This window comes from Castanea sativa, chromosome 9, assembly GCF_040712315.1.
Source record: "Castanea sativa cultivar Marrone di Chiusa Pesio chromosome 9, ASM4071231v1".
In the NCBI taxonomy this organism is placed as follows: Eukaryota; Viridiplantae; Streptophyta; class Magnoliopsida; order Fagales; family Fagaceae; genus Castanea; species Castanea sativa.
Window position 1 is genome coordinate 18,512,844 of NC_134021.1, and position 22,214 is coordinate 18,535,057.

The 22,214-nt window shown below is 33.8% G+C and overlaps 2 protein-coding genes across 2 annotated transcripts; one reads left to right on the top strand and one right to left on the bottom strand.

Moving 5' to 3' along the window:
- Positions 1–10,306: 10,306 nt before the first annotated feature.
- LOC142608866 (serine/threonine-protein phosphatase 7 long form homolog) lies at positions 10,307–12,395 on the bottom strand. The gene is made up of 4 exons (XM_075780525.1): positions 12,297–12,395; positions 11,849–12,170; positions 10,817–10,890; positions 10,307–10,360 (listed from the first exon to the last, which is right to left on the bottom strand). Exons 1-4 carry the CDS (start codon positions 12,393–12,395, stop codon positions 10,307–10,309), a joined length of 549 nt encoding a protein of 182 aa, XP_075636640.1.
- Positions 12,396–17,798: 5,403 nt separating this feature from the next.
- On the top strand, positions 17,799–19,216 carry LOC142609508 (non-specific lipid-transfer protein 3-like). The gene is made up of 2 exons (XM_075781102.1): positions 17,799–18,234; positions 18,918–19,216. Exons 1-2 carry the CDS (start codon positions 17,879–17,881, stop codon positions 18,925–18,927), a joined length of 366 nt encoding a protein of 121 aa, XP_075637217.1. The 5' UTR covers positions 17,799–17,878; the 3' UTR covers positions 18,928–19,216.
- Positions 19,217–22,214: the final 2,998 nt, after the last annotated feature.

Sequence of the window (22,214 nt, forward strand, 5' to 3'; positions counted from 1 at the left end):
ACACCACAATTGTTTTCCCTGTTGGGTCAATTTCCAAATTTCAAAATCAAAGAAATTTGTATATCTCAATTAGTTGACATCTTCTATTTTTAATAGAGGTATTTAGCATTTAAATTTTTCCTTCCCTAACCGTCGAATTGTCAAAAAAAAAAAAAAAATTCCAAATTCAAATGGTTTCGAGGGATAACTGTCTACTAATGACCAACTTTCTGTTTATGTTTTCTCCCCGCATTAAGAAATGTCTACTAAATTACTAAAATGGTCTTATAAACAATTTAGTAGTTTTTTTTTGTGTATGTGCAAATATAGTAATACTTTTCTTTCTCTTTCAAGAGCTAGCTTAATTTTAAGTGCATATGTTGCAACTTGCAAGGATATAACATAATAGTTAGATAAAACCAGAGTTTTTTTTTTTTTTGATAAAAAAAATAAAATAGAATAGAAGAGTTATATGATGATTGCTTTTAATTATTAGTCTAAGAGTAATTAATTGATTTTTGGTATTGACACAAGATTTGAATCTTAAATATCTTATTCAATAATAAGAAACTTTATTAATTGAACTAACTGAAACTTATGATAAAAGAAGAGTTCCATGCACTTTTTTTTTTTTTTAGTATTAGTCCATGCGCGATTAGAACTTAGAAGAGTGTCATTATCAAATAAAGTATTGAATTATAAGCCCAACGATCACCCAATGCCAACCTTCAGTTACCCCATATATTGCACTTGAGATCTCTTTTCACACGGCCAAATATATTCTTCTAACCCTATTGCTAGTAATGTTGTATATATAGGTATATACATGAATATGTTGAAATAATGATATTTGAGTTGAAGAATATTGTTTCATAAAGTTGATAAAGTGAAAATTCAAGTTTTGAAATTTTCTAAATAAAAATTCAAAATTCAGTATTTTCGATCGATCGAGCCAAAGCTTCGACCAATCAAAAATAATCCTAGAGTCTCTAAATGATTTGATCATTATTCGATTCATTTTCGATTGATTGAAAAGAGGATTCGATCAATCAAAAGGACCTTTCAACCGATTGAAATTTGAAAAAAACTTAATTTTCTGCAGAATTTTCTGGTGACTGTTCAGAGAGTTTGAAGAGGTTTCAAACCTTGTGAATGGTTTGATGAAATATAACTCTATAGGTATAAACAGAGGCTTATGTTTACTTGAAAAATAGTAAGCTAGAGAGAAACACAAGAAATCCTATGGTCATTCTCTAAAATTTCTATCTATAGAACCCAACATCTTGATTGTATCCTAGGGACAAATTTGCAATAACCATTTAACAACAATAGTGCGGGGGCAAATATTGTCTAAGGAAAACAATATTGTATCTCCAAGTTATCTATGTTCTATTTGTCTTTTGTGTTAATCATGTTCTTTTATTATTACTTTGTGTAATATTATTCCCAACAGTCTTAGACAACAATTTGCTACTATGGAAGGAACAAGTGATGTTTCAACACTAAAGATGTTGAATCATGAGTTGGTGAAATTGGATCACTTTGATGGAACCAATTTCTCTCAATGGAAAGGCACGATGAAATTCCTACTTACTGCACTGAAACTTTTCTACGTCTTGGACCCAAATTTGATGCCTTTTCTTTTTATGAGTGATGAAGACACTAATGAGATAAAGACACAAAGAAAGAAGCGGGAGGAAGACGAACTGATTTGCAAAGGGCACATTCTCAATACTCTTTCGGATCATCTCTATGATCTCTACACATCAATGAAGTCACTGAAGAAGATTTGGAATGCTTTGGTTGAAATCATTTCGAAACTCCCACCAAGTTGGAATAATTTTAGGAAGAAGCTTCTGCATATGTCGGAGGATCTCACTTTAGAACAATTCAGACAACATCTTCGAATTGAAGAGGAAAGTCGGTTTAGAGATGGGACTAACACCGATTCTAAAGTGAATGTGAACAATGTGAGCAATGTTCAAAGTGGGAGTTCAAGTAAGATAGATAAGCACTTGAAAGTGAATAAAAGTGGGAGTGGTTTCAAGAAGAAGAACTCCAAGAATCTCAACAAGGACAAGAAGAACCAAGCTTGTTTCCATTGTGGAAAGAAAGGTCATTACATTCGTGAATGTAAACTCTTAAAGAACAAGAAAAAGGATGAAGAAGGCAATGCCATTGAAACAAATGTTATTGAGGACATTGTTGCTATGGTAAGTGGTATACATATTGATATGAACTCTGAAGTTCATATGGTTGTGATTGCAAATCCTTTTGATTGGTGGTTTGATTCGGGTGCAACAGTACATGTGTGCAACAACAAAGAGCAATTCATGACTTATGATAAGTCTTCCATAGAACAACAAGTGTTAATGGGCAACCATAATAAAGCAAATATTCTTGGAAAGGGCACCATTAAAGTGAAAATGAGTTTCAAAAAAATGTTGATCTTGACTAATGTTTTTCATGTACCTGATATTAAGAAGAATCTTGTATATACTAACTTGTTATGTAAGAGTGGTGTAAAAGCTGTACTTGAATCGAACAAGTTAATCATGTCCAATAATAGGATATTTGTAAGAAAAAGATATGCTACTGATAACATGTACAAACTAAGTATTATTAATAAATAAATTTCTGATTGTGCTTATATTATTGATTCTTCATATTTGCGGCATGCTAGATTAGGATATTTAAATTTCAAATACTTGAATTTTATGTCAAAGCATGGTGTGATTTCAAATAAGCATGATGAAGAAAAGAAATTTGAGATTTGTATTCAAGCAATGATGACAAAGAAACCCTTTTCTAAGTTAGATATAAATTCTATTATGCTTGAACTTGTACATTTTGATGTATGTGAATTGAATGATATATTAACTAGATGAGATAAACGATACTTCATTTCATTAATTGATGATTTCTCTAGATTTACTTATGTGTATTTAATGAGAAATAAAGATGAATCATTTGACATGTTCAAACGCTATAAAATTGAAGTAAAAAAACCAAAAAGAAAGATTGATGGTTTTTCTACGTTTTTGTGAGGAACATGGTATAATACCCCAAAGTTCAGCCCCTTATACACCCCAACAAAATGGTTTGGCTGAAAGAAAAAATAGGAATCTTGTAGACATGGTAAATGTCATGATCTTGAGTGCAGAGTTTCTTTTTAATTTATGGAGAGAGGCAATGTTTACAGCATGTCATGTGCACAATAGAGTAACTTCTAAGAAGATTAAAGTATCTCCATATATGTTATGGAATGGAAGGAAACCAAACCTTAATTATATCAAAGTGTAGGGGTGTATTAGGACCAAGAGCTATGAAAAGTGTGTTTGTAGGTTATGCTGAAAATTCACAAAAGGCATATAGATTATTATACTTAAGCTCTAATATAGTGGTAGAATCAAGAGATGCTGGTATTTATAAAAGATAAATTCAGTAAAGATTCCATGGATGTTTTGATACCTACTCAAACACAACAAGATGACTCTATTCCTAATACTATTTTGGGTGGTACTAAAAGGATTGAAAGTAGTTCACTAAGTGAACAAAGAAAGAGTCAAAGGATAAGAAAAATAAAGGACTTTGGTCCAGATTTCATTTCTTATCAAACTCGATAGATAAGTGGTCCTAAATAAAATACTCATTGTGTTTAACATAGAGGATGATCCTAAATCATTTGAGGAAGCTATGGTTTCTAGAGATTCAGCTTTCTAGAAAGAAGCTGTGAATGATGAGATAGACTCAATATTATCCAGTAGTACTTGGGTTCTAGTGGATCTACTTACTGGTTCAAAACCATTTGGTTGTAAATGGGTATTTAGAAGAAAATATAATACTAATGGATCAATACAAATCTTTAGAGCAAGGTTAGTGGCAAAAAACTCTAAACAAAGGGAAGGAGTAGACTATTTTGATACCTATGCGCCAATAGCTAGAATCACTTCTATTCGTGTGTTTTTAGCACTTGCATTCAATATAAATTGATTGTACATCAATTGGATGTTAAAACAACTTACCTAAATGGTGATTTTGATAAGGAAATTTACATGGAACAACCTGATGACATGAAAAGAAAGATTGAAAATTAGTCAAGTCCTTGTATGACTTGAAACAAGCTCCAAAATAATGACATGAGAAGTTTGACTCAGCGATTTTGTCGGATGGCTTTGTGTACGCTAGTTCCAACAAATGTATGTACTCCAAATTCACAAAGGAATATGGAGTCATTATATGCTTTTATGTGGATGTTATGCTCATATTTGGTACAAATGTAAAAGATGTATGTGAAACAAAAAAATATCTTTCTTCTATGTTTCAAATAAAAGATAAAATGAAGTAGATACTATTTTGAGAATCAAAATTAAAAGACATAGTGAAGGATTTGCACTATGTCAATCTCATTATGTTGAGAAAGTGTTTCAAAGATTTGAACATCTGAATATAAAGAAAGCAAATATACCTTTCGATCGGAGCATAAAGTTGAGTGAAAAAACTAGAAAAGCAATAGTATAGGTCGAGTATGCTAGTGCTATTGATAGCATGATGTATGCTCTGCATTATACAAGACCAGAGATATCATTTTCAATGGGCAAACTTTCTAGATTTACAAGTAATCCAAGTATGGATCACTGGAAAGCAATTGGTAGAGTTCTTAGTTATTTTAAAGAAACCATAAGTTTGGGATTCTTTTATTTCGAATTTCCAGCTGTATTGGAAGGTTATTCAGATGCTAGTTGGATTACTAGTGTGAGTGATGACAAATCCACATCTAGTTAGATATTCACTCTTGGTGGGGGTGCCATCTCTTGGGAATCAAAGAAAGAAACGTGTATTTCTCACTCCACCATGGAATCAAAATTTATAGTCTTGGCAGCAGAAAGCAAGGAAACGAAATGGCTAAAAAATATGTTGTTAAACATAGAATTGTGGCTACAACCAATACTAGCCATTTTGGTGTACTGCGATAGTGAAGCCATCTTAGGCAGAGCATACAGTAAAATGTATAATGGTAAGTCTAGACATATAGGTCTAAGAAAAGATTATATCAGACAATTAATAGAATTTAGTATCATTTCAATTATCTATATAAGGTCAAATAATAATTTGGCAGACCTTTTTACCAAAGCAGTGTCTCGAGATACGATTGGGGTAACATCCATCGGAATGAAACTAAAACCCTTCTATTTAGAGAATCACCAATAGTGGGAACCCAACCTCGAATTGATTTAATCTAAGAGGTTTAAAAGGTAACAACAAGCTATTGATACGTAATTAGTAAGAGCACTAATTTTGTATCTCATTCAGGATGGATTACTGCAAACTATTACAATGTAATTGAGGATAAGTTTTACTCTCTTAATGAAGTTCATAAGATATAAATGTCTATGTAATAGGGACATAAGAGGGAACTTCACCTTTGTGAATATAGAAGTGGTGCAGCTTCCAGTAAGAGTAAAGGGTTTTCTCTTGTAAATGTCCACTAAACCAAGAAGAGCACAAGGCCATAATGGTGCTAACAACAGTGGATTTCTAAATGTATTGTGGATGTTCTCATGTGTGTGTTGTTTCCGATTTCAACACATAAGAGTTTTGGTTTAAGTACCAAGCCACCATTAACTCTATAGATTTCTTGAGCAATTACAATAAGGGGTGGTTTAAGTTGAAAGACACCTTCCATTATGCATGATAGAATATCAATCAACTGAGAGATATTATTACAACCTAGTGAGAGATTGTTGTATATATAGGTATATACATGACTATGTTGTAATAATAATATTTGAGTTTGAAGAATATTGTATCATAAAGTTGATGAAGTGAAAATTCAAATTCTGGACTTTTCTAAGTGAAATTCGAAATTCAGTATTTTCAATTGGTCAAAATTTTGACTTGATCGATCGAAATGGTAAGAAAATAATCTTAGAGTCTCTAGATAATTTGATCGCTATTCGATTCATGTTCGATCAATCGAAAAGAGCATTAATCAATCGAAAAGAACTCTTGACCGATCGAAACTCGAAAAAACTGAATTTTTTGTTGACTATTCAGAGTGTTTGAAGAGTTTTCAAGCCTCGTGAACAGTTTTATGAAACATTTCAACTCTTCATGCTTGTCTTTTGATGAAATATAACTCTATGGGTGTAAATAAAGGTTTATGTTTACTTAAAAAAATAGTAAGTTAGAGAGACACAAGGAATCTTGTGGTCATCGTCATTCTCCAAAATTGCTATCTGTAGAACTCAACATCTTGGTTATATCCTGAAACAAATTTGCAGTAACCCTTTAGCAACAATAGTGTGGGAGCAAATAATGTCTAAGGAAAACGATATTATGCCTCCGAATTTTTTATTTTCTATTTGTCTTTTGTGGTAACTTTGTTCTTCTATTATTACTTTATGTAATATTATTCCCAACAAGTACACCCCTCAAGCTTTCAAAGTAAATTACACAGGCTAATAAGTACTTTCAACAGTGCGAAAAATTAATAAATAGTTCATTTCAAATTTAACAATATGGCTATAGTTCCTTCGACCTCAAGGCATTGCATGATACAAATGTACGTAGAAGGTGGTGGGTGCACCCCTTGCCTAAGCCTTAACACGTGGCCGAGTGGTAAGGATCGTGGAAATATGTATACCATATCATATGTGAGAGATAGTGGGGTTGCCCTTACAGCTTGTTGCAATGGTTCAAAGGTCCCTCAACAATGGGGCCAAAGACCAAATTAAGCTGAAAGCTTTCGTTGCTTCCAAATGCTTGAAATCAATTGCTACCACCTACCAGTACCACAAATTGCCGAGCTCAAACCTAATCTCGCAGTTGGGAGATAAAGTATCTTTTGTAGTAATTATATCAAATCAGGTATGTAATGTGAGTATATAGATTGTGAGGTTGGTGATACTAAACCTAACTGTTGTCAAAACTCTTTACACAAGGCATAAGTTTCACTCAAATTTTGTGTGTGTGATGATCGATACTAAGTTGAAGATTTAGTCCATTTTTTATATCTCTATTCTAAATATGTCAGCTCCTTTTGTGAAATGACACGCATTAGGGCACCGTGTGTGTTATGTGGAAATTCCAAATTAATTAGTGCATTGTCAAGATGTAAACAATAAAGCTAAGGGAGAAAATGGCACCAAATATTCCAATAGATTGGATGGAAAAAGAGAGAATAAAGAGTCCGTTAATCAATCTTTATCAAATTTTGGGATATATAAAGAAAAAGTAGTAAGACCTAACGTTTTGAATCATGAAAATTTGATAAGTTTTTATTCATTTATTTATTTTTTATTTTTTTAACCCTCACTATGTAGACAAGCAAACTGTTTGATGGCACGAAATGGAGGAGCAGAGTGCAAAACATTTAAAACAGTTCTAGGAATATGCTCTCTTTTTTTCACAACCTTATTTATAATTTTTTTTTTTTTTGGTGGAAAATTGTGATTAGAGTCACATAAATTTCATTATCAACCATTATTGACACTATTTTTATTATTGTAAATTTGTTTGCAATTACCGACCTAGACTCTTCGATACATTATTGCCACTTAATAACCTAGTTATCAATCCCATCAATCTGTCTTTGTTGCTGAATAATCAATCTCTTTGTCATGAATTACTACCTATTCATGCATATATGTCACTCTGGTTACTTCATGCTTGTACATCGAACAATATATTGACAGGTGACTAGTAGCGGCCTGCCACATATATAATACAGGACCCATCGTTGTAGTTTTTCTGAAAAAATACCTTCAAGCCTAGCTAAGCATAACTTGGCACTGAGTACAGCAAATATTTATCAATTAATTTCTTGATTTTTTTTTTTAAAGAAAGTTTTAACCTATAATATCCGCTCACAATAATAGTTCTTTATCATCAAATCAAAACACTGATCAGTTTTTGAATTGATTTGCACAAATCCATATTATTGTTGTGGGATCACATTCACGCAGATCCGTATTATTGTTGTGGGATCACATTCACATATAGGTTGGTTCTTGTATTGAATTTGTATCTTTCCTTCTGGAAATTAGTTACTTGGGGGGACCCTATAGTGTATGGTGATCAAGGAGCTTCTGGCTGTGAGGATTGACTGGCCCAATTAAGAAGTCTTGCCTTCCAAGCAAATGGGCTTTTGTCGATAGAGTGGCTAACTTTTTAAGTTTTTGGGCTTCCAGCCCCTCTATAACTAAAATGAGAAATATAGAACAAGGCTATTTTGGGCTTCGGGCTACTCTTTATGGGCCAAATCGGCCCAATACCATCATTTTTAAAAATATTTAGGCAAAAAACACTGTTTCGGAAGTAATTGGGAAAATACCACTATTTTCAATACTCGAGCTCCCCAAACTTGAGTACTAGATTTTACACTTCCACCGTGGCATGCCAGCATGAAATTTCTATTAAAAAAAATTCACCTAGTACTCGAGTTTGGTGCACTCGAGTACTGTATAATCTGGTACCCGAGTTTAGTGGACTCGGGTACCAATCTGGATTGTCCGCCAGCTTCTGGTGGGATAATCCAGATTAATACTCGAGTTTCATCTACTCGAGTACTGTATAATCTAGTAATCGAGTTTAGTGGACTCGGGTACCAATCTGGATTGTCCGCCAGCTTCTGGTGGGATAATCCAGATTAATACTCAAGTTTCATCTACTCGAGTACTGTATAATCTGGTACCCGAGTTTAGTGGACTCGGGTACCAATCTGGATTGTCCGCCAGCTTCTGATGGGATAATCCGGATTGATACTCGAGTTTCATCTACTCGAGTACTTTGAATTGTACCCGAGTTCTCGAAACTCGAGTACCAATCTGGATTTTCCCCAATTTGTTGAGTCATGCCGATTAATGCTCAAGTTTCACGGAACTGTCACCATCAACTTGATTTTTTACAGTATTCTCAGTAAGCTCCTGCTCCTTTATATCCTCATTATTTGCACCTGACATTTTCTACTTTTGGCACCGGTGAGGAATGTAACTATGAACAATCGATTTGATATCTATCACAAATGAAAAAACTAGATTTTAAACTTATCAACCAGTGCAGGCATTTGAATGCCATGTCCAAACAAAAGAGAGAAATTTCACGGCAATTACATTACAAAAGGAATGAGCCCATTCATTGTTGCCAATCAACATAACAAACTAGCAAAATATATGCAATATTCCTGCCAAATTACCCAGATAAAGCCACAGAATGTGATATAACTATGACTTTGTTCCTTAGCGTCTGACATCTCAGCATCCTCATAAAAGTAAATAAATAAACTTTAAACAAGCTTCTTAAATTGAAAAATGGGAATTTTATATTTCGTATGGCTTTATCGATATAATAACATAATTACACAACACTTAAAATGTTGAGCTCCACTTTAGCCATTCAACTCTAATTCTCAGCATCCCAACTATTTTCCCCTTTCAAGCTTAATGGCAATACACGACAAGAATGATCACTTCCGTTTATGTTCCGACTACTAATCACAACCATTCCCCGACCGTCTCCTGAAATTGGAATGCATCACTTAAAACTACGAGGACAGTACAAGCAACCCATAATTTAAAATGGAATCAATTACGTATATTCTCCATTCCAGATGCCATGTATAAAACTAAATTACTATAAAAATAAAATAAAAATCTGAAATACCAAAGAAAAAAAAAATCACCCTTCCCCTACCCAATAATTAAGCATGCAATTCTATGGGTTTTGAAGGAGAGTGTTAGGTCCAAATCACCATTAAATAGTACATTACAATAGTGCAGTCAGGTTTAAGAAGCCAAAGAAATTACAGAAGTGGTACATCATTCTTAAGCTAATCCACAGCAAAGCTGTAATCATCCACTCCGATTAACAGCATCACATTTTTCAAAAATCTCAAAATTCAAATACACAATTCAGTAGAAATAACAAAACTCAGGTAAAATCCCCAGAAAATTGATTGTCTACAAAAGAAACAAGCACAAGAACCAGTGCCAACATGACTATGGAGCATTTGACATAACATTAACACATAATTAACATCCACACCACACCAGTGTTGAGTCTGATTAATTTTAACAGAAAAATTTTGACCAAAAGAACAAACAAGATTATGCAATTCTTTAAGGTTAAAATTCAAATGGAAATCGTCAACTATGAGAATGCTTGATAAGATTATGAAGAATAACTTTAAAATCCAACCATAGCATTCTGCCAAGATGACAGTTATATTTGTAATACCCCCCACCCCCCCCCCCCCTCCCAAAAAAAGAAAAAGAAAAAGATAGTCTCCTGAGACCAAATAACACACGGTTGCTACAGGATCAGAGGCTCAAATGGCATAAACATCCGGAAGTGTTAGTTGAGCTGCTGAGAAATAAGTCATCTAAAAAAGTCCATGAAAGAAAAGACTAGAGAAAGTATGGGATTTGGAGTTCCACTTCAGAAAGAGGAACTTAAGATGTGGCAAAGATATCTCCTCGCCCTTTAAAGGACAACAATTCCTCTCTTCTTAAATGCAGCACATAAGACATGAAGGAGCTGTACCCCACACACTCTTTAACCCAACATGTATACCTGACTTGATTCAATGCACATATACTTCTCAAGATTAATTTCCTAATACTAATAATGACTAGGGGTTAGGTGTTCTTCAGTGAACATATATATTCAGATGCCTTCCACCTCCAACATGTACATAGAGGCATGTTATCAAAAATAAAAATATAACAACATGCACATATACTTCTCAAGATTAATTTCCTAATACTAATAATGACTAGGGGTTGGGTGTTCTTCAGTGAACATATATATTCAGATGCCTTCCAGGGGGTCTTCATACCAGATTCATAGACATGTTTTGCATGATCCAACACAATACAATGGCGGTAGGCTTCTGAATTGTGTCAGCAAGACCTGAAAAACAGAGAACAACAATATGACTAAATCTTTGGCCTTCAGCTCAACGCATTCGCTCACATAAATCACATTCAAAAGCTTTCCACAATCTCAAAACTAAGGCCTATTAGCCCCCCACCCATCAAGCACTCTACCAATAAGACAAACTTCCACACCTAAAACAAGTTGCCACAATACTTATTATCATCTCACAAAAAAATTTCTCAATGCCTCAACCCCCACTCGAACAACCTTATAACTTTGAAGAAAAAGTTCATATAAAATCCGAAATCCGAAATCCGAAATCCCTAATCCATTGTTAACAACTCCAACAAACAAGTTACAGAGAGTTTTTTTCATACAATAGCAAAGCAAAGTACCAAAAGATCTTTCCTTTTCTAACCCTAAAGTAAAACCCATATTAAATCTCAAAACCCAAATCTTCTTTTTGACGATTTCAGATACAGATTTAGCAAAAACGCAGTATCAATCATAACCCTTATGCCCCCAAAAACATCGGAAAAAAAAAATTGTGATTTATAGTAAAAACAACACAAACCTAGAAAATATTTCGTGGGAAATTTTACATTGAAGAAAAGATGCATGTATATATCGAGTAGTTAAAAAATGTTTGTACTCTGTACGTTCAAGAATTAGAAGGATGCCACAATTCAAACTTAGCGTACCTAGTCTGCGAGACCACCACTCGCCGGGGCCTCATTCCGCTTAGGGCATGTTCTTCGGTTATGCCCCTCTTGGTCACACAACCTGCATTGCACCTTCCTCCCCCCCTCCTTCCATGGTGTGGTTCTAGGCCGTTTTCCACCCTCGTCCATCTCATTCCTGATTCATGTTAAGACATGGCGACCTTTCTCTCGAATCAATTGGGGGTTAGGGAGGACCTTTCGAGTTTCTTTAGGATCTGGCCATGATAATCTATCTTTCAAGACAGGGAAAACGGGAGGGGGGGGGGTACCTAGCAAATCCATGCAAAAGTCACGCCAGTTGTCCATATGGGTAAATCCTACCACCGGCAAGCCATGTACAGGTACCCCCATGATGACCTCTATGTCTTGTAGCGTGATGGTCATTTCACCGTGGGGTAAGTGGAATGAGTGCGTCTCTGGCCGCCATCTCTCCACTAAGACCGTGATTAGTGCATGGTCAAGGTCCATATGTGGGACCCGAAGTAGCCCATCTAACCCCGCATTTGTGATATAAGTGGCAATCCGTGGATCTAACAAACCATCAAACAGACCTTTATCTCGGTGACGACAAGTCAGAACACCTGGCACTTCCTGCAAACAAAGCAGCTTAGTATTAATAATAGCATTCACTAACCACGTAATAATTACACTTCAAACATAATGCCCAAAATCTTTCTACTACATATATTGATTACGATTTTGGACACAAGTGCATACCTCGCCTGCCAAAGGAGCATCCCAAAGCAAACTTAAACGATGCATAGGTTGCCTCGTCAAGACAGTCCCTATAGAGGGTCCTGCTCGATGTGGGTCCATACTTGGCATAAATTAAAGGTGATTAATGGCCCATTAGCATATTCATCAAATACCCATAAGCTAAATCAAAATGATAGCATCTCATTGATAGCATCTCACTAATTTTTTTATTTGTTTTTATATCAATAATTTTTTTTATTTGTTTTTATATCAATAATTTTTTTATGGCCTTTAAGAGGAGAAATGCTATTGTTGAGGGTGGCTCAAGTGTAATTTTATTGAACCAAACTGCTAAAGTCAGTACCTATATATACATGTTCTCTTTCTTCATCCCTTTGTTTAGTTTTAAGTTATATTTAATATTTAGTTGTATTTTAAAGTTAGTATTGGAATTTGTATATCAATGAATATACCAATTGTTTGATTAATTGCAAAATATAAACAATAGGCTATATATATATATATATATATATATATATATATATATATATATATATATATATAAAATAAATAATGACCAATAATTATTATGACCAAAAACAAAAGCTAACCTTTGTGCTAAAAAAGAATGGAAACAATGGTTTAAGTTTCTTACAACAAAACAACCAATTAATTATAATTGATATAGCTATCAAAAAACATTATAATTGATATGATCTTTGTTTTGTTGGATTTTACTAAGGTTTTGTTTTTTTGCTTACTAGGTGAATCTTCAGTGTCTCAAGAGTAACCTAAACTTATTGAAAAACCACACTAATCGAATATCACCATATGTGACAAAGGCCAACGCCCTGCTGATTCATATATGGTGCAACAAGCGTGAAGCATTGCCTTGAACCTCAAATTTGGACCAACTCTATTATACTCAAGAAAATGGAGCTGGATGAGAGAGGATGGAAATTTCCCATGTTATATGTTTCTAACAAAAATGTATTACTTATTTTATTATTTTTTAATGAATAAGATATTTATTCAATCAAATAACAGAACCAGCTTTTACAAACAAGTAGAAAAGTGCAGACAAGTAGCAGAAATGCAAAAACATCATACTCATAAGCCTAATCTAACTAAGCACATAACAAAACAGAATTACGAAACTTCCAAATACAACATAAGGCTTTATTTTAAATTGAGTTTTTAAATCTGATTCTACTTGCAAGCCTACACTTCACAGTTTGTATAATTGTATCTGTCATTGTGGTGTTGAAAATCTACACTTCATTTTTCACCCTACCATTATTCACTCTCTAATCTCTATCCTTCCTAATGTGGTAAATCAGAAAATGGTACCAGAACAGGCAAATTGAGCTCCCATATCTATAAAACAGACACAACTTTAGAACTTCTTGACAAATTCGTTGACTCATGGAATAATCAAAATACAAATAGTCCCTTGATTCCATGATTCCATGATTCCATACAAATAGTCCCTTGACAAATTCGTTGACTCATGGAACATTGCTCCTCACATTCATTTATTTCATAATTAGGTTACATAATTAAATTCACAATATCCTAACTTAAAAACTCATGGAAAGAACAAAAAAAATTACCAAAATTGCTAACCTTTGAGTGCGAGGTCGCCGGCGATTTGGGTTTGAGAGTGCGAGGTCGCCGGCGATAAAATGGGTTTGGGGTTTGTACGGCGTCGCCGGCGATGAAACGGGTTTGGGAGTCCGAGGTTGCCGACGATGAAATGGGTTTGGGGTTTGTACGGCGGCGCCGGCGATGCAACGAGTTTGGGAGTCCGAGGTTGCCGGCGATGAAATGGGTTTGGGGTTTGGAGAGTGAGAGTGTACAAGTGAGTGAGAAATGAGAGATTAGAAATGACCGGTTTTAGTGAGCGATACTTGAGTATCATGTACTCGAGTACTGTTAACAATATCTCACTACATGAAACTCGAGTATAATGGGCATCACATACACAAAATTGCAATCCAGATTGGTACTCGAGTTTCGAGAACTCGGGTACAATTCAAAGTACTCAAGTAGATGAAACTCGAGTATCAATCTGGATTATCCCATCAGAAGCTGGCGGACAATCCAGATTTGTACCCAAGTCCACTAAACTCGGGTACCAGATTATACAGTACTCGAGTAGATGAAACTCGAGTATTAATATGGATTATCCCACCAGAAGCTGGCGGATAATCCAGATTGGTACCCGAGTCCACTAAACTCGGGTACTAGATTATACAGTACTCGAGTGCACTAAACTCAAGTACTAGGTGATTTTTTTTTTTTTTTTTATAATAGAAATTCCATGCTGGCATGCCACGGTGGAAGTGTAAAATCTAGTACTCGAGTTTGGGGAGCTCGAGTACTGAAAAAAGTGGTATTTTTCCAATTACTTCCGAAACAGTGTTTTTTGCCTAAATATTTTTAAAATTGATGGTATTGGGCCGATTTGGCCCTCTTTATGTTTAATAGTTTATTTATTTTGTATAATTAGATAGTCTAGAGAGGGAAAATTTGTAAATGTGCGATTTTTTTTGGAAATATTAAAAGTTGTTAATTAAGATACAAATTTTTTGATTATATTTAAGAGTTAATACAATGAAGAATTAAATTAAGAGAAAATGAAATGGAATAGAGAAGATAGGAATGATTTTTTTTTTGTGAATTTTTTTTTTTTAGAAATTTTTGTTTTTGTGATATAACATATATGCATATGGTATCAAATAAATCTTGATCTGAATGTTAAGAGGAAAAAAATGTAAATATGTTATTTTATTATTATATTAATTTATTTGTTAGGACACGATTTGCTCCTAAATCCCAAATGAAGGGTCAATGGTCCAAAAAGACCAAAACAATGAATTTGTTAAAGAATGGGTTTAAGATGAACTTTCAATGAGTTACGTGGATAATAATCACGAAAGGTTAGTTATTGCTAGGAAGAATAAAACAAACAGTTTGGATCAAGAAAAGTTCTCCTAAGGCCAAGTCCGAGGATGATTTGTTCTTATATATCTCTCTTAAACTTATACAAAATTACAGTTCTTAAGTCTCCAGTGGACTTTCTTTAGATTTTCTAATGCCCCCTCTGTAATGGGGTTTTTCTCCTTTATATTCCCTTTCCTTCTTTCATCTTAGCCCTCCACGTATAAATCAGATTGCTGGCTTTAATACTTGTTCCATCAGTACCTTCTTGAAGTTATTTATGGGTAGCTATAAAGCTGAATGTTACTATTCAGGTATCACCTCCACATTAATGCGGCCAGAAGGTTAGTTGCAGATCATTCAATACGGTGATAGTAGCTTTCTCCTCAGATATTTCACAACTCTCTTTTGTCTTATCCCCCTCTGATGCCCATCCTTGCCAACACTATTGCATGTTGCCTTGTTCTGGGTGAAGAGTCGGACCCTTGATCTCTATTCTGTTTAGCCGAGGATATATCCCTCCTCGAATCACACTCTCAGTTCCTTATGACCAGACCTCTTCATCGGCCCATTAACCTATATGTCTTCATTAGCATTTACCTATCCTCCGGCTCTCTAATGTCCTCAGATACAGCCCACGGCCCAATTCTCATATTTAGGCCTTTCATCCTTACATTATTATTATTATTATTATTATTATTATTATTATTATTGAAAAATAGTTATTCACATTAAAAAATAGATAAATGGAATGGAACCCTTTCTCTCTTCTTTTCTATTACTCCTCTTGCTCACCGATCACCATCTATAAACTGGATGTTTGTTTTGGATTATTATTAGACCATGTGTAAAGATGGCAGGGAATGTAGTTGAGGAATCGCGAGTGATATGATCTCATAAAATTTTCAATAATAATTTACGCCAATTTAGGATACACATCCTTCTTTTTTTATTAGAAAGTTTATAGACAATTTAAATTTCAAAAAAAAAAAAAAAAAACCTCATATTTTAACAAAAATCTTGTTTTGTTTTATAAAAATTGTAAGATTTTGTTGTGACCATAAGCGTACCTTCCTCCTCTCACTTTTCTTTACTTTTAACTTGTTCCTTTCACATCATAACAGATGATGCATGCCAGGGTGGTCGATACCGTACCAGTACCGGCCAATTCACCGGTACTAGTACACTTCTATTTTGTACCGGAAAAAATACCGGCCAATTTCGGGCAATACCAGCCGGTACCGGGAGTACCGGCCGATACAGAAAAAAGCTTCTTCTTTTTTTTTGTAATTTTTGAATTTTTGTAAGGGTATAATGGTAACTTATTTACATTAACTTATTAGTATTATTTGTTTTCTTAGTATGCAATGAACAACTAAGCTTTCTATTTTTTATATTGTGTTTTTTTTTTTTCCTTTTAATTGATACTAAAGTCTAAAACTATGAATAATTTTTTCTGAATTGAGGTAATATTTTATGATAAACTTTTATATTTACTATAATATAAGTAAAATATTATATGCTTATAAATATGGTTCTAGAGATTTTGGTGTATGTGTGTGTATATATATATATATATATATATATATATATAAATAGCGATAAACCCGAAACGGTACACCGGTATTGACCGATATCTGAAATATATCGTACCGGTGGCCAAACCGGTACGGCCTCCGGTACGGTATTGACTTCCTTGAATTGCATGCATGAGAGTAGATTATATGAAGAGCACAATTTCCTTCCATTGTAAAATGGTACGCGAACAAAGTATATGTAAATATATTTATTTTGGACAAAACTTAGCTATAATTCGGTATAGGAAAAACTAACGGATACTTTAAGAGTATTAGTTTATGGTATATTTTAAAAAAAATTTATGAAAAAAGAAAAAAGTAATTTAAATGTTTTGATATTTTTTTTATATATATTTTTCATAAAAATAGGGTCAATTTTTTCTTAAATTGGATCACTAACAATTAACTTTGGCACACCCAATAACATGACCCGTTTTATATATGCATAAACTTAAAAATTTTCAAGTAATACCAACCATGTCTCATTGTCCAATGAGCCACGTAATTGAATTTAAGTGAAAATCTTGTCATTTTTCCCTTTTGTGTTGAACTCCACTTAATTTTAATCAACCGATATAGCCGGCCTTATTTCAAATATAGAAATTGGTTGTGCCTTATTAAAAGCTTCTATGATTGTGTCCCTAGTCCATATTGGTAATTAAGAAATTGCGTCTGAAACTTGCTCACCAGTCAACAGTCACCAGTGACCTCCTGTTCTTAAATTTGTCCCATGGTGGGAGTAAATTTTGGTGCAGTTCGCACATGGTAGCAGACTAGCTGAGTAGCAGTTCAATAATTTCTACTTCTGAGTTGATCTGTAAGCTCTTTGCTTCCTTTTTCAAGGGACCGATTTTTTCCTACTTTATAACGGTAGCAATTAACATGCTCAACTACATCCCAACAAAACACACTAAATAAGCCCAACTACCTATGAAGCACATACTGACATACTAATTACTACAACACTATGCTATGCACACTTTATATATATAAGCACCAACCTAGAAGCTCTCAGACTCATCAGTAAGTGGCTAAACACTTTGGAAATTGAATAGGTATTGTGCTTTGTTCCAATTGGGTATTATGGCTAGCTCTGTTGTGTTTAAGCTGGCATGCTTTGCGTTTGTGTGCATTGTGGTAAGTACTGCACCAAAGGCCGAAGCAGAAATACAATGTGGCCAAGTGGTGAGGTACTTGACCCCATGCATTTCTTATGTAGCCAATGGTGGCACTGTACCAGCTGAATGCTGCAGTGGGATCAAGTCTCTCTATAGCTTGGCTCAGACCACAGCAGACCGCCAAAGCGTTTGCAAGTGTCTAAAGCAAGCTGTGAGCGGGGTTCCATACACTGCTTTCAATCTTGGTCTTGCAGCTGGACTTCCTAACAAATGTGGAGTTAACATTCCTTACAAGATCAGCCCCTCTACCGACTGCAGCAAGTATGACTATCTCTCTCTCTCTCCCTCCCTTTGTGTGTTTGTACTTTGTACATTCATACACTCATGTATGAATCCAATTATGGTTCAAATTTAATAGTATATCGAGTGTCACGTCATTTAAAATTTTGAATGACATTACAAATCCAACAAATAAAATCTTAACCTTAAAATTAAGGGATTATTTTCATTTTCTATTCCATGTAAAAGGGCAAGTATGATACAGCTCCATTTTAAAGTTATTTATTTGCTTTAAAATAGAAAGAGACTATTTCATAGTTAGATTTAGTAGCTATCAAATCTAAATGTAAATATAGTGACTTCCTCTAAATTAGATACCATTCTTTAGTTAATTAAATGAAATTTTAAATGATGATGTCAGATTATATATATTTTCATAATCTTGAAAATTAATTTAAACCATTAAATAGATTTATTCACTTTTCTCGAAATTAAGAGCATTGTGATGCAAACACGAGAAGAAGATAGCTGATGTAACAAGTATGTACCCCATTACCCTAAAATACATGCAGATCCATATGTTTGGATTCCATGTATATATCAATATATGAGAGGATTGATTCATAAGATACTTTTTTGTTCATGGGCTCTATGATCAATCAAATCTTACCTAATCGAATGCTTCTAACTTTTTTCCATTTCTCTTGCTTTTAACCATGTTGCAGCGTGAAGTGAGGATGATCAAGGAAGACTAGTTTGCCTATGCAGGATCTAGTAGCGTGAGAATAAATGGGTGCCCCAGCTAGTCCTCAACTGGACTGTGTTTTGTACTGTTTATAATGTCTTTTTCTACTATTTCTATGTCATCAAGTTATAATGCCTTAGTCTTGCTTTTTTTTTTTTGGTAAACAGTCTTGCTTTTAGTTTCTAGCTAATTGGCTTTAGCGAGGAGGTGAAGTTGGTAGATGTATTTAATGTCAGTTCTATATTTCTATTTAAAGGACCACCCCCACTTTATCCAATATCCGTAAGAATTGCATTTGATCAGATTTCTTACGCTAGATATGTTCAATTGCATGCACAATCTATGTGAATGACCAAGTGGGTGCATGCTTCAAAATACCAATGACCGAATCACTGAATAGTAGTTTACATTAGCAAAACATGTCAGGTGATTTATGGACTACGCTCTAGTCTAGTGTTACAATATATACAGGCATGCCATCATTCAATTATATCATGAATTAATTTAATTAGTATATTGTTAAAATGTGAGAGGACAGAGCATTGAGAAGAACAACATAATAGAGCATTACATCAACAAGTTAATAATAAATTTGTTTTTGGGTGGGTTCATATTTGCCTCAATGAAGAGGATATTGGAATACAATAAATTAACGAGTAAGAAAATTCACACTCGCAAGAATGTAATTTACTTGCATTAAATTGGTTCCAACAATACAAACTCGATCGAGAAGAGATCCAGCTTGATCTGTTAAGTGGAAGGATCAAACAAACTGCTACGCTGGTCCTAATGCTAAGGTTAAACTAAATTAAGGATAACAAAGTACAAATGTTGAATGTTTCTTTTCTCCATCTACATTTTGTTCTTCCTATTTATAATCTTTAAATTTCACAAAACTGTTTTGGCTTTATCCTGTTCCATGGATGATAAACACTCTTTTGAAACTACCGCACACCCTGGGTGCGATAGTCACTCAACAGTTATAAATGCTTATGGAGTGTGAAGGACAATGGCCAGAGTTCAAGTCTCCAAGAGGGAATTTCACACACATATACACTTAGATTAGGCTAGAGTAGAAATTTTATCTTGTATAATAAAAATATTATAAAAAAAACACTCTTTTGAGAATGTTCCACTTGTCACTGACAAAAGCCATGCTGACGTGGTTTTTATTTTTTAAGTAAAAAGAACAAACAGTGTCTAAAATCTTCATGAGATTAAACTATTTGCCTCCAAGATCACATATATAGCTAATCTAATTAACAGGCCATAATGATTAATTTCTGGATTTACAATTGCCAATGCATTTCACTTTGCATGTGATTTCGCCTACATGAATTAAGCTATATATTTACTCTTCCAGAATTAGTCATCATCGATCCTCAATCATAGCAAGCTTAATTGGCTTAAGCCAGTGGGAGCCCCAAGTTTTTGAAAACTCCATGCAAGCCAGAGGAGTTGTAGATTTATATTAATTGATACTAAATACAAAGGCATTAATAATTTTAGCATCCAAAAACATGAGAAAGAAACAAATCAATCCTGTAAACTTCAAAAGAATAGACAACAAATCGATCTCAAGACACTATACTGTAACTAGTTTCAAGAGTACTTCGGCATAAGACTCCAAAACTCCAAAGAAAAACTGGAACATAGGTCCTTAACATTTATTCTTCAACTACATCGATTATTTTCTAACCACCCAGAAGTTGATTGGGGCTTGCAAATCACCTTGCATATTAAATATTAGACATAGTTACATCCAGAAGGAAGAAAACTAGCATTATATAACAGCAGGTGCCAGGTCCAGTACTATATGGGGGTTCAAAGTTGAGACAAAATAAATACCTTGGCGGCTTTCAGGTTTCAGAATTAAAAAGACAAACAATAACAACCACGACTCCATGTTTTTTTTTTCTGTTGGCTTCAATAAACGCATTACTAGATACTAAAGATTGAATAATTACAATGCTAGCTAGCTCAAGGCAGTGCAAATACAAATTAATAACTAGCAACAAGATACTAGGAAAAAGAAGATCAAAAATAAGAATCACAATTATAGAATGTTGATTCCAAAAAATAAAAAATAAATTTAGAATGCAACCTTTTTTCCAATGTAGCCCGGCTAGATTACCTACATGAACAAATTACATAGAATTTTTTTTTTTTTTTTTTTTTTGGTTCATTTTCTCAACAACCAAATAAATGATAAATCATGTTCAAACCATAGAGATGAATCGAGAGATTAAAAAAATAAATAATTAAATAAATAAAAATAAAAATAAAAAGAGAAAAGAACAACCTTGCCTAGTCTTTAATTATCTTTTGAATCATTTCACGTATAAAAATGGGTATATGGGATTATAAGATTTATAAGAAATTAGTCCATACATTTGATGTAATATTGTTCCCTTACATATAGGATCCATGGATGAAATTCATCATTATATGAAAGGGTGGCGTAATTTATTGGATGCACATGATAATTTCACCAAATTTTAGGAGTGCAATGCTTTCGCTTAGATTTCAAATCAATGCTTCCATCACTCTATGATCATAAGAATGTATATTTAATTTGGAATTTTTGTTCATCTTGACCAAAAAATTGTGCAATTTTCTTCTAGCTTAGGTGGGCATTTCCTTATTGGGTTTATGTAAAATTTGGTAATAGGATTATTAGGCTATACATATTATATGAGGACTCTTGAAGCCTACCGTCAATGATTTTGATCCCAACTCCAACTGAATTTTTAATTTTATACTTTTCGTCCTTTTAATCTAGGAGATCAAAATTGTGGAGATCTAGTTTTTACATTCTCTCGAATTATGTTATATTATATATACATTAATTAACATAAGATAATATTTTCTCCTCACACAATGGAACAAACTTAATTAACGTAGGAAAGTGATGACACTAAACTACAGTAGGTCAGTGTTTATATAAAATGCAAGCTATTCAAGTTGAATGTATCTTCTTCATGGTTATGCATTTATTCTAATTTTGATAGAAAAAATGTCTGTAGTACTAATAAATGGTCCATCCAAACATAATTTGCTTTTCTCTTGTTGTGGAAGATATTCTTCCATTTTCTTGATATATTTAAAGCCTGAGATCACTAACGAATGTTAAGATTTTATATGATAAAAGCAGTAGTCAAATGCATAATGCATGCTAGTTAATTTCTTTCAAACAGTTCTACAACAGTGTTGAGCCGTAGAGAGAAGCTATCATCATTAAATGCAGCCGAACATTTATTGTTCATTGTACTCATAT

Excerpts from the sequence above, each read along its gene's own strand:
- LOC142609508 (XM_075781102.1), top strand. The coding sequence starts at position 17,879 with ATGGCTAGCTCTGTTGTGTTTAAGCTGGCATGCTTTGCGTTTGTGTGC.
- LOC142608866 (XM_075780525.1), bottom strand. The coding sequence starts at position 12,395 with ATGGACCCACATCGAGCAGGACCCTCTATAGGGACTGTCTTGACGAGG. Across the intron at positions 12,171-12,296 it reads ATGCTCCTTTGGCAGGCGAG|GAAGTGCCAGGTGTTCTGAC; the intron begins GTATGCACTTGT and ends CTTTGTTTGCAG. Across the intron at positions 10,361-10,816 it reads AAAACATGTCTATGAATCTG|ATGACTTATTTCTCAGCAGC; the intron begins GTATGAAGACCC and ends GGACTTTTTTAG.